At 34.4% G+C, this 12,870-nt stretch overlaps 1 protein-coding gene across 1 annotated transcript; it reads right to left on the bottom strand.

The window, feature by feature from the left end:
• Positions 1 to 4,216: 4,216 nt before the first annotated feature.
• On the bottom strand, positions 4,217 to 8,735 carry LOC140827838 (putative E3 ubiquitin-protein ligase XBAT35). Its single transcript, XM_073190694.1, has 10 exons — positions 8,433 to 8,735; positions 7,530 to 7,644; positions 7,023 to 7,103; positions 6,823 to 6,911; positions 6,629 to 6,720; positions 6,238 to 6,319; positions 5,839 to 5,941; positions 5,696 to 5,749; positions 5,414 to 5,499; positions 4,217 to 5,019 (listed from the first exon to the last, which is right to left on the bottom strand). The coding sequence occupies exons 1-10, from the start codon at positions 8,532 to 8,534 to the stop codon at positions 4,390 to 4,392; spliced, it is 1,434 nt and encodes a 477-aa protein (XP_073046795.1). The 5' UTR covers positions 8,535 to 8,735; the 3' UTR covers positions 4,217 to 4,389.
• Between the last annotated feature and the right edge of the window lie 4,135 nt (positions 8,736 to 12,870).

Raw genomic sequence — 12,870 nt, 5'->3', positions numbered from 1 at the left:
ATTTAATTTCTTAATTAATAAATTCAACATTTGAATTTATTATTTAAATTATAAATTCACCTCCATAATTTAATATCTAATAAACCCAACATTTGAGTTTAATAAATTAAATTCTCAAATTTTATAAATTCAACTCCTTGAATTTATTCTCTCAAAATTTAATTATCATAAATTCAACTCCTTGAATTTACTATATAATATAAATTCAACTTCTTGAATTTATTCTCTCAACGGGAACAAACGATCCAGTGCTTGTGTGACCCTCAATAATTCAGGGATACAGCTAGCCGTGAGTTCACAACTCTTTGCGATTCAGGACATAATCCTTTATTCGGGCTTACCCTAATTAGCCCCATTCTTTTCATCAATGCCTTGATCATGAATATCAGAACTCATTTCTGATTGCACCCATCGGATCATGGTAAGAGTGTCTAGTAGCATCGCCCCATGATCCCTTAGGTATCACTGATAGTGCCTGCAAGAACCAGTCGATTATGATTAACGTACAGTACAGTCCTTTCATCTCATATATCCCGATCGAATTTGCAACCATTGGTTCATCGAGGGTTGCATATTAATTCGATAACTATGTGATAACTATAATAGTGGCAGAACATGTACTATTTGAGAACTCCTTCTCTATCGTACATCTCATACTCTGGCCAGAGATTCCATGCACTATTATTTCATCATATCACACAGGATATCCACACCCTTAGGTGAGCGGTGAATCCCCGACTATAATTCACTGGCTCCTATATGTGACACCTCGACCCAATTTAATAAAATACAGCGGACTTTAAAATTTTCTTTCAAAAGGAAGGAGGTTTCAAATTACATTTCCATAAAACATTTACATCCAAAATGAATACATGATCATTCAAATGATATAACAAAAATACAAAATATCATTCTTATGATCATGTCCAAAAATACCAACAAAATATCATCTTCCTCCTTCTTTATATGCATATGACTCCGGCCCACAGTCAACGTCCTGGCCCGTCGCTCTGATATGCATTACATGAAATAACTGAAATGAGTATAAAACTCAGCAAGTGGAACTCTTACATAGCAATAGACATAGCATACTCTGAAAATCATAGCTTTAAAAACATAAATACCATCAACTCTGAAATATATCATAGCATGAATAATAATAACGATGATATTTCTCTTTTCTCTGGTATGGATTGATATCAATAGTATCTTTGTCTCTTACCTATATCCCATCGATATAAATCGACAACTCTGAGGGATATAAGCCTATGGTCGTTGATCAACTAATTGCATGCAATCTCTGACTATGTATCTATCAAACTATAAAACATTTGAACTCTCTCTTTGGCATTTCATCAAACACTTTGAAGACTTTAATCTCTTGTATTCCTTTTTACAATAATTGAGACATAAAAATGCCTTCAATATATATAACAAGTGTATCAATACATAATCATGAATCAAATGAAGGGAATAACACATTAAAACCATTGAAAACAATATATATAGTATCATGTGAGCACAAGGAATGAAATTCCACTTACAACCACTTGGAACCTTGTATCTAATCTCTTGATAGCAATCCTACAACAATAAACCATGTATTGAACCATCAACAACTCAATAATCATAAATTCATATCAATTAATCCATAAAATCAACACATCACCAAACCCATGATTCTCCCAACTCCAAAACCAAGAATAAACTAAACCAAAATCTTACCTTAGCTTCCTTGAACCCAAAATAACCTTGCTCTCACTCCAATAATCCAACAAGATGCTTGAATCAAGAGAACAAAAGAAAGAAAATGGAACCCTAGCTCACCCCTTGAGAGAAGAATCGAGAATGAGGGAAGAAATGAGAGAAAATAGAGCAACACTTGTATATAAGCACTTAAAACTCCAAAAACACGCTTTTTAAAAAATCGCTGGCGGCCCGGGCGGACGTCCTTTTCCGCCTGGGCGCGGAACTCACGGCCAAAATACAATTATTTCGAACAAGGGCCGCCCAGGCGATTAAAAATTCCCGCCCGGGCTCGCACTCTGCGCACTGCCACTTCAAAAATCGCTTCTGAAACGCCTCTTCCATTCATAATTTGGAAAAGTGGTAAACTACAAAGTTGTAGCCCTATGTCTTATCTTGAATCCCTCAAAATTGCAGATCATTTGGAGGTCTGAGTAAAAAGTTATGCCATTCTACCAAAATGTGTCACTGGAGGAACGTCGAAACACACGACACACTTCGGGGCACTATTGGCTTATCTTCCACAATGATTTGAACAAAACCCAAAACAACAAAGTTATAGCCTTATGTCTTATCTAACCACTCCAATTGGCCTCACCTTATTTGGATCAATATACCATTTTTCATGAATTTAATCGTAACGCCGCTATAATAGCACTACACATCATCTATAACCAACCATACTATAAATCCTAAATCGAAACTCTTAACATCCAAACTATACTTAAACTTTCCAAGTAGTCAATAAACATACGAAATCTTAAACCGTACCAACCGTACCGTACACCAGACTTGAATATTACACTATATGTTTCGCAAGTGTACCCAACCTCGCCATCTGATTACTCTCCTGGAGCCCGTAAACGAGTCAAAGCACAGTCCTAGCACATTGAACCTCAGTGTTGTCCTGGGTCGTAAGAACTAATGGTGCACAATCATAACCACGGACTTATCCTCTCGATGAATGATAACCACTTGGAAAGTCCGAGGGAGGGTTTTTCGGTATAATCATCATATGACTACCCATCTGTATGTTTGGACATCTACATGCAATTATCAAGAAACGCAGTACACAATATCACAGATGCTAGTCTCGAGCTCAAGCGACATTTATCCATGTTTTAGGCGGCTGAATCGACTAGGAACGAATTTAGAATATGCAGTGTTTACAAATGAGTTTCAACATCGAATTACGATTCATTTGCATTAAAGCATAATCAAGGACTTTATCTATGCTGATTGCATGAGTATACAGATAAAGTATAACGAAACCATTAAAAGTTGAATTATATTAAAATAAAGATTGTTTATTACAACTGAGTCAATAAAATCCCTAACCAACCGTTGGCTTGCAGGGCATCTACTCTAACAATATTGTCTTTAAAAGAGTCGAAATTATTCCTAGTACAAGGGAGGAAGTATCGATCAAATATATATATATATATATATATATATATATATATATATATATATATATATATATATATATATATTTGTGTGTGAGTATAAAGAAACAGCCTGTTTACCATTTAAGACAATGCGATATATATATATATATATATATATATATATATATATATATATATATATATATATATATTTGTGTGTGAGTATAAAGAAACAGCCTGTTTACCATTTAAGACATTGCGATTTTCTGTTTCTGTAAGATTGCATCACTTTGTTTCACTGCAATGGCTATATATATATATATATATATATATATATATATATATATATATATATATATATATATTTATTCACACAATATTAAGTTAAATGAAACATAAATAACACATATTTTTAAAAGGTCAACGTTTTAGCATGTTACTTTGGTTGATTAAAGTTGGTGTGCAAATCGTGAATTTTGAGTTTATAGGATTGTTATTATCATTTACTTATCTATTTATTAATAATTCGTATATCATATATTCACCAAATATTATAGTTTTCATAATGGTTGTTTTTTATATTAAGCTATTATTTTTTCAGCACATACAATATTGGAAACTATTACAAAATTCGTCGGGTAAATTGGTCGAACACGTAGACAATATCATGTGTTATATCAACAATGTCTCATACCAAGTGAATACTTTTGTAATGGAATAGTACAAATGAGTGGACATCATGTGAGACCGTCTCACGGATCTTAATATGTGAGATGAGTCAACCATACTCATATTCACAATAAAAAATAATACTCTTAATATAAAAAGTAATATTTTTTCATGAATGACACAAATAAGATATCCGTCTCATAAATACGATCCGTGAGACCGTCTCACACAAATTTTTGCCAAAATTTGACTATTTTAGATATAACCTCTCTCACATACTCAGCGAGTGAATTTAGCTATTTTCCCAATAAAAATTAACCAGTTCAAATAGATACTGATCTCGGGATGGGTCGATTTAATACCAAAATTTAATTAAGATTTATTTGCTCATCGTCTCAGTACCAAACAAAGCCTCGACAAACAATTTTTGTCCTTTTCTTTATGGTAGATATCACACAAGATTCATATCACACCTTTTCCACGTCTTTTTTCGACAAATCGAAAACGCAAGGCGAAAGGCGAGAGGTGTTTCTATACATACATACACACATAATGGGGGGTTTGCACATCATAACTACAAAGCTCACTAGACGGAATATATCCTTACGATTTGGTCGATGTGGGCACGACAGACGGGGCAACCCCATTTCTTCGCCTTAATCTCATTCAAACAAGACATGCACCCAGCCATGTGGCCGCAAGGAATGCAAGCTCCCTCGAGTGGGGAGTCCAGGCAAATCGTGCAAGATGAAGCACTACCATCTTCTTTCTTTTCAACGGTAGCACCAGATATGTCACCAGCAGATAAATCAACAGGGGTCATGTTGATTGATGGATAGTGGATTGGACCATTATCAATGGCAGCGTCTGAAGCAGGAGCTGATGGAATCGAGACAGTATAAGGGACATTATTTTGGCTTTGAAAATGCGGAGTCGGACTAGCACCAGAAATGGTTTGCAGAACCTCGTCTTTGCTCCCACTGGGATTATAGCTGGTTGAGGCTTCGGTTGTGTAGCACTTATCATGGGTGCGGGGGCTATTTGCAGAGCTGGCTGAACTCGAGGATGAGTCGACTTGGGATGCAAATCTTTCACGTTCAGCAAACTGACTAGAGCCGTTAATTGCCATAGCGAGCTGATCATCATCTGAAGGTGGCGGCGCAGTTGCTTGAACACTCGGGACTTGATCGTTGAACGGAAATATTGAATGCATCACCTGATATTCAAACTGTTGATGAGTTCTATAAAGTCGAGAGAAATGCTAGTCAAAGTATTGGTAAAGAATTTAGTTTCTCATAGTATCACCAACCCTGTTCAAAATTGGCCAACTAATCCAGCAAGGTATCACAAAACGTGAAAGCATAAGCGTTCAGACACAGATCAAGCCCGTCATTGCAGCCACAAATACAAATGCACTTTGGGGAAATTCTTTTCTACATTATAATCATGGTGTATACCATATCCTCATACATCTCCTTGACTGATAAGTGCACTTATACACGTTTTTTATTTGGAAAAGGAAACATTGTGCTTCCAAGATGTTATGAGAAATTTGCTAGACTCAAGTTCAAGTGCATAAAATGAAAGCCAGGTTCGAAAATGTGATCAACCTGAGGAATTCCTTTGCAAGCATTGCAAAACTGCTGCAGTTGCTGTTTTTCGCTTTCTTGCACAGGTGCCAGTTTAATTCGTCCACCTGTCATGTTAGGAGTAAGTTACAATCAAACACCATATTTTATCATCGAACAAAAGTGCTTATTTGACAGCATTTTATTATTACTAATTTTGATCTTGTGTTAGCAACTGAAGATTTAACAAAGAAGCACCCCTTAAAATCTGAATTTCCTAACTCCAAGATATTTCATTTTTGACATTGAAATAAATACACTTACTGCCTGCCTCCTGTGAAGCCTTAATGCAGCGCCTTCTCTTCCAGCGTCTTGGAACTATGCATAAAGATAAAAATTTTCTCACTTATCTAGCATATATATACACCATATATGGAAATAATGAATAACAAAATGGAATCCCTTACTTCTTGAAACGTCGGATATGATCGCTATAGGATCAGATTGGTTAAAATTTGGCTCCCCAAGATTGGCCTTCCAAAGTGGAATAAGTGTCCGTGGCTGGGAATCCTATCAACAGGGTAAAAATTCAAGTCGAGGAATAAATTAACTTCACATAGTTAGGTGACGCATACACACATGATTGGAAGAATTTTGTGCTTAGTATTGCATCTTCAACATCATGTATGCAATCATTTTCACGAGAATCTGACTAGCCAAATGGCCCAGCGGTAGAATTAATAAGTTTCAGCACTCGTGAGTTTATATCTGTGCATGCAAGGCGACTAGCTGAAAGGTAACAACTAATATATGCAAAATCGAAAAAACATGGACTGACAGAGAAATCAATCTAAGCAAAAGGGCACCTGTGCACCAGCATATATAGCAAGCTCCAACTTGAAAGGCTTACTAAGATTGCGGGAACCACAAGGTAAAACGACCACCCATCTGTGTAGAATTCGAAAGATTAATTAGAATTTGAGATTCTTGAAATCAGTCACTAATTCGATATGAAAATGTCCAATGAAAAATGCATAGACAAGACAAAGAAAAAGGTAAAACGAACTGTTTCGCAAACAAAATCACATGTTTCTACCAATTAATTTAAATAATCAGTATGTCCCACACATGCATGAGCAGACAAGATGACAACTTCTAGACAACATAAATTATTTAAATAAGAAATTACGATAAGGTTAATTCTTTGATAAAAGTTCCAAACTAGCGATTATTAATATGGGCATGTATGGTACTCACACTTTTCTTGAAAGCAATTGAGGTGCCAGACGGTCCAAAAAGCCTGGGCCAAAAAGTTCTCTCAGCCAACCAGAGAATAAGCACAATTTACCCTGAGCAGCAAAACACAAAATGTCAAGGTTTCATTGTTATTAAATGCAACTAAACTAAACCAGATAACTTCACTACAATGATAACAAGTCTGACAATAGTACCTCAATTCCTCGGACTACATTGCTGTACCCTCTCATTCTGGCAATGTCAAGTGGTGTTTGGCAATTGTCATTTATTTTTAGTGCATTTGCTGAGATTTACAGAAATCATCGATCAAACAAACAAGAAAAATCATGAATGGTAGTCCATATTTTGTGGCAAAAAAAATCATGTACTAAAAAACAAAATAAAGTGTGCATACCTCCATGTGAAAGAAGCAACTCTACTGTCCGTCCAAGGCCTCTTTCCGCGGCATGATGCAGAGGAGTTCCAGCTTGGTGTCCTTAAATAGAAACCATGAAAATAATCAGATGTTCTGGTAATAAAAGATGATATCAAGCACTTGGATCTATAATAGGCTCAACAGATCACAGTTACATGAGGTACGTAATAAAGACATTAAAAAGTAAAAAAAAAACATTTTTACTCATGCACAATCACAAGTTACCCACGACCTTTCTTTTCTTTCTTTTTTTTTTCGAAAAAAAGGAACAAAACAATAGCCCTTTGATATGGCTTCTGAATGAGTTTCTTAATATCACTTTCAAATTGATATAAACATCATGATAAGTCTAAACCTGAAAGAGTAGCACATTAAAGTATAACCAATGACTTAGCAACCAAACCAGGGCTGGAGCTAAAATCTTATTACCGTTGTTTTGCACGATAATATAAAATGTCGTGGACATTAAAATTGTATATCATATACCTGGACGATAAGCGTTCACGTTGGCACCCAATTCGATCAATGTTTTGGCGACATTGTAAAGCTCCGGACTCGTGCAAGCTAAAATCAATGGTGTCTTTTTTTCGCTATCAACCCACTGCCATCACAATCGACATTTTAGCAGAAAAGATTCAAGCCCCGGAGCATGAAACTTAGATCAATCAGTCAGCTCAATTTTTGTGGTTTTTCACTCATATTATTTTCCCTACTAAAGATGCATATAAAACTCTTTCAACTCTTAATTTTATGAGTCCTACTTTCATACAATTGACAATTAAACGAACAATTTTATCGCAAAGGCGGCTTCATTGTCGTACTTTGTAACTACCATCCTTTCTACCCAGCAACTTTACTCAGCATTTAGTTATGTAGATACAGCCAAGGACGCGAACATAACTTTCAAATGCATCCTCCATTTCAGCTTGAAATGTTTTGGCATCAATAAGACTAGAAAATGTCACCTCCATCTTAAGATTAACAGAGTTAAGAGCTGACAAATCATAATACTCGAGACTATTTATATAACTGCAGCACAGGATAAAATCAAGCCTAAAAATCAAATGCAGCGACTCAGAATTTCACTCTAAGCCTTCAAGATTTGCGGACATATTTGACTCTGTATGTCTTAATATAATCGAAAGCTAGGCTTTCAATTTCACCATACCCTTCTCAAACATAAAACGAGGAATCAGGGATAGACCCCAAAATGAAAAAGAAGCGATTTTTTTTTTCAAAAAATTCAACTGGCCCTCCTTTAAATTTCAATTGTTATACTCTGAACCATAAATTTTTCACAATTGAAACATAAATAAATAATAGAAAGGAGCAAAATATACGTTAAGAAAACACCCAAAAAAAAAAACTATTTTACATGAAATCATATACCTCAAGTCCAGCGCCTTGACTTCGTAAAGCTTTGATGCCTTCAATGTTTCCCTTACTCACTTCTTTATACAACAGCTCGTCCTTAGATTGATGCAGCCCCATTTTCACTCTATTGCATATTATTGAAAGATCAATCAAAGATTAAATAGAAAACCCACCAATTTTAACAAGGAAAGAAACAGGAATTTCTTGGAGAAATGATTTTCTAGGGAGATGAAGACGAGGAAAGCGTTGGCCGTTGAGCAATCTTGGAGTAAAGGGCTTTAATTTCTGCTAAATTTATTAATGATATGTGGGTCAGCAAAATAAATATGCTCAATAATGAAGTTAAATTACTCAAGCTAAAGCTCTTCTAGATTCACTACTTTTCTTGGAATTTTCTACGACAGTTCGCCTAACGCGGAGAACTTTTTTAAAAAAAATAATTTAAAAGAGTACAATTTTTATTTTTATTTTTATTTATTTTTAGAATGAGTGCAATTTTTTTTATAAAAAAATAATTTTTAAAAATAATTCAGTTTAAAAGCATAATGAAATTTACTTTATTTATATTTCACTTTTGGAGAATGTTTACTTCTGATTGAAAAATATGGGATTTTAAAAAACTTATAAATTGTAAGAATTTCAGACAGTTTTTTCTTTCATTTGTATTTCATAAATAAATAAAATAATGTATGTATAATTTGCTTTCATTTGTTATTTTAAATAAATAAAAAAGAAATAGTAAGCTTTATGTGATATGTTGTCCAAATATTTCTTTAAATAATGCTTAAATGGATTACTGCACAACTGAAAAAGAATTACTTGATATAATATTTTCATTAGATAGATTTCTTTCTTATTTGATTGGATCAACGACTGTTGTGTTTACTGATCATTCGACTAATAGATATTTATCGATCAAACAGGATGCAAAGCCACTCATACGATAAATAAAATAAGGAATAACAATAATAATATTTTTTTAAACAACGAGCAATTGTATGCTCCGTCCCTTGTATGAATATAAATTACATAATAAAACACTTTTATGTTGTTTTTTCACTTGTATTCGGCTGTATAAAGTTTCGTTTGACATGTTTTGTCTCTTTTATGTGCGGGAAATCATATCACTTTGAAAATATATTTTTTTTCTGATAGAAGCCAAACACCCCTTTTTTTTATGACGTAGAAATCCACTGTGGTATCTTTCGATGCACACATAGTATACTTCAGTAGCATGCAAACCACGCTAATTAAGAAAACTCACATTGGGCAAGACCTGTCTGACAAGTTTGTCTTAGAAAACGTTATTAAATAATCGAACTTCTGACCATTGATCAAGTGTTTACATACTCTATTAACTCAAAAACTCTTAGAAAAACCAAACACCCCTCTTAGTTGCATGTTGAACCATTATATAAAATACAATGATATATTTTCTGTTTATTTGTAGTTATTTTGTTAAATCCATATATTTTCTTTTAGATTCACAATAATCTACAATTAAACTAAAATTTTGTGGAATTTTCATAAATGATCTCTAAGAAACTACCTGTGGGGACCCGGACGCTAATCATATCATAATCGTCATTGGGACTAATTAATCAATTTTAAAACAGGGTCTAAATGTTTTTTTTAATGCGGAACGTAGTGACAACAATCTAATATACAACTCAGTATATAATAAAGTACAAGTCCTGTACCGTCTACAAATCAGTAAAAACTAAGGTCCGATAACTACTATCAAGTGTTCAAACCCTATATAATATCCAAGTCCGGAGCCTCCACTCTAATCACGATCTCTCTTCATCTCCTGGACCCTGATCCTGTCCCACCTGTTGTCAAGTACACATACAAACAAGACAACAGCGATAACTCCGGTAAGAATAAATCCCAGTATAAATCAACGAACATGCAATCATATAATTAATATAAAAGCATGAAATATATGACAATAATACATATCAAAATCAGAAATGTAATCAATATCAAAATGTCGACAATGCTCGTGACTCTACGACTCAGACTAGACTCAATCCTAGCTTAGGGATCCCGACGTCCAGATGTGGTACTCCTATATCGACAAACAGTAATAGAAAAGACTCCAGTTCTATCCAAGTCGATATAACCAGACATCCAGTGTCCAGACATATCCGTCATAGACTGTGGTCTATCGCCAATACACCATCTTGCGACATCGTGCAATGTACCCGTGGTAACCTGCCACTATCAGGTACTTCTGTCACAAGATTACTCGTCTAATGCATGTTCCTATAAATCCATAGAACAAGCATTTAATCAAATCATTAAACACAATGATAAACAATTAATAAGTATGTGATTTAGGGAAACTCAAGTACATCCTACTTGAGTCGATGTCCCAATCCCACATTGACTTATACCTTTCGTTTGCGGTTTCGGTCTGGAATCCAAACTCTGTCAATCCCTCAATCTAGCACTGGCAATATCAATGATATCATATCAATATACCGTTCAAATCAATACCAATCTGATCAATCATTAAATTCAACGGTATAATCGCGCAATCCCGGTATTCCAGTTAATATAACCTCACCAGACATTAATTACCAATCATAACTCATATCCTGATATAATCTATAATTCATTCATACTCCAGTTCTGTCCAATTTCCAATCCACACAATCAGAAAATCATAACAATTCCCTAGTCAGTCCGTTTTTCAGTCTGACTTCAATTCTACGATGTCTAATATATCAAGAACATCATATATGAATTCCATTCAATTCTGACGACATCATAATTTCAAAACATATCAAAACGTAGTAAAACTTACGTCCAGTTGTAGCCTGCGTTGATAGGAACTCGGTACTGAAGTCGGATTTAAAATCAGACGGACGGATTTTGCACAAAAGGCGTAAGGATTTTCTATAACCATACAGAGGTTTTTCTCAACTCTTTTCCCAGAAATAATGAAGGAAAACGAAGCTTGTTACATATATATATATATATATATATATATATATATATATATATATATATATATATATATATATATATATATATATTGCATTCACGCATGTACAGCAAATGGCTGATTCTACATGCAACACGTCTCGCGCATATGCGCGACATTACCCGCGCATATGCGCGAGACCTACTGGTCTCCGCCCCAAATTATCGACAGCTCGCGCATATGCGCGACTCATTTCCGCGCATATGCGCGAAGCCCTCTGGACCTCCCGCGCATGTGCGCGCATCCCCCTCGCGCATGTGCGCCGACGCCACTGTATGTCCCGCGCATGTGCGTGCGTACTTGTCGCGCATGTGCACCGATGCTACTGTCCTTGCACATTTCCATCTCCCATACGACTCATTTCTTGTCTATTATAATAGTATTCAATAATCATTACTTAACAGTGATTAATTCCCGGGCATTACACTACCATAATAAATTTTGGTCTTAAATTAATTAATTGATAAAATTAGCCTATTAATTATGTTAAATTCAAAAAATATCCTTTATAAAATGTTTAGTAAGAAGGCTGGTTATGAAAATACAATTTCGAGATGGGCTTATAAAATAATTAAATATCCTAAAAAAATTCCTCTTCTTTTACATTAGGGATTTATTTTTTAAAAAAAAAATTGGGGAGGTAGTGTATCAATGATCACATATAGATATCTAAATATGACTATTTTTCTTGTAAGTTTATGTCCCGCAGGAAAAACATGAAAGAGAGCGGGCTTGGGGACTAATGTTCAGATTTGGGTTCGAGGATATGGATGAGGACGAGGATATAAATTTGATCCTCACAAGTTCGAGTTCGGGGATTCTCCAAATTCTCCCCGAACTCGAAAGAATCAAAAATACAATTCGAGACTGGGGATGGAGTGTGAAAACCAATATTTCACGTATATTCACGCACATAAAACATTGTGCAAGATTTTTACTTTCTTGCAATTTTCAAAATTTAAACACCTTGGTATTAGATTTATATATATATTTTTATATATATATTTGAAATGACAAGTTAAATGCTCATTCGAGCCTTATTCTGTCTAATTTCAAGCAAAATCAACCAAACACCAAAACTAATTATCCATTACAATAAACCAATTGTACAAGTACGGTTTACCCGTGGAAACATGAAAAAAAAAACAAGTTTAATTGATTTTTAATAACTAAAATATTTGGTGAATATATGATATACAATTTATTAATAGATAAGTAATGATAATAACAATTCTATAAACTCAAAATTCACGTTTTGCACACCAACTTTAATCAACCAAAGTAACATGCTAAAACGTTGACCTTTTAAAAATATGTGTTATTTATGTTTCATTTAATTTAATATTGTGTGAATAAATTCATGCACAACGTGGAACTTGTAAGAGTGTGTATATATATATATATATATATATATATATATATATATATATATATATATATTTGCCAGTCAGGAGCCATAAC

The sequence above is a fragment of the Primulina eburnea genome, chromosome 3 (genome assembly GCF_022965805.1).
Source record: "Primulina eburnea isolate SZY01 chromosome 3, ASM2296580v1, whole genome shotgun sequence".
Taxonomy (NCBI): domain Eukaryota; kingdom Viridiplantae; phylum Streptophyta; class Magnoliopsida; order Lamiales; family Gesneriaceae; genus Primulina; species Primulina eburnea.
This window is presented reverse-complemented; position numbering and strand designations above follow the sequence as displayed.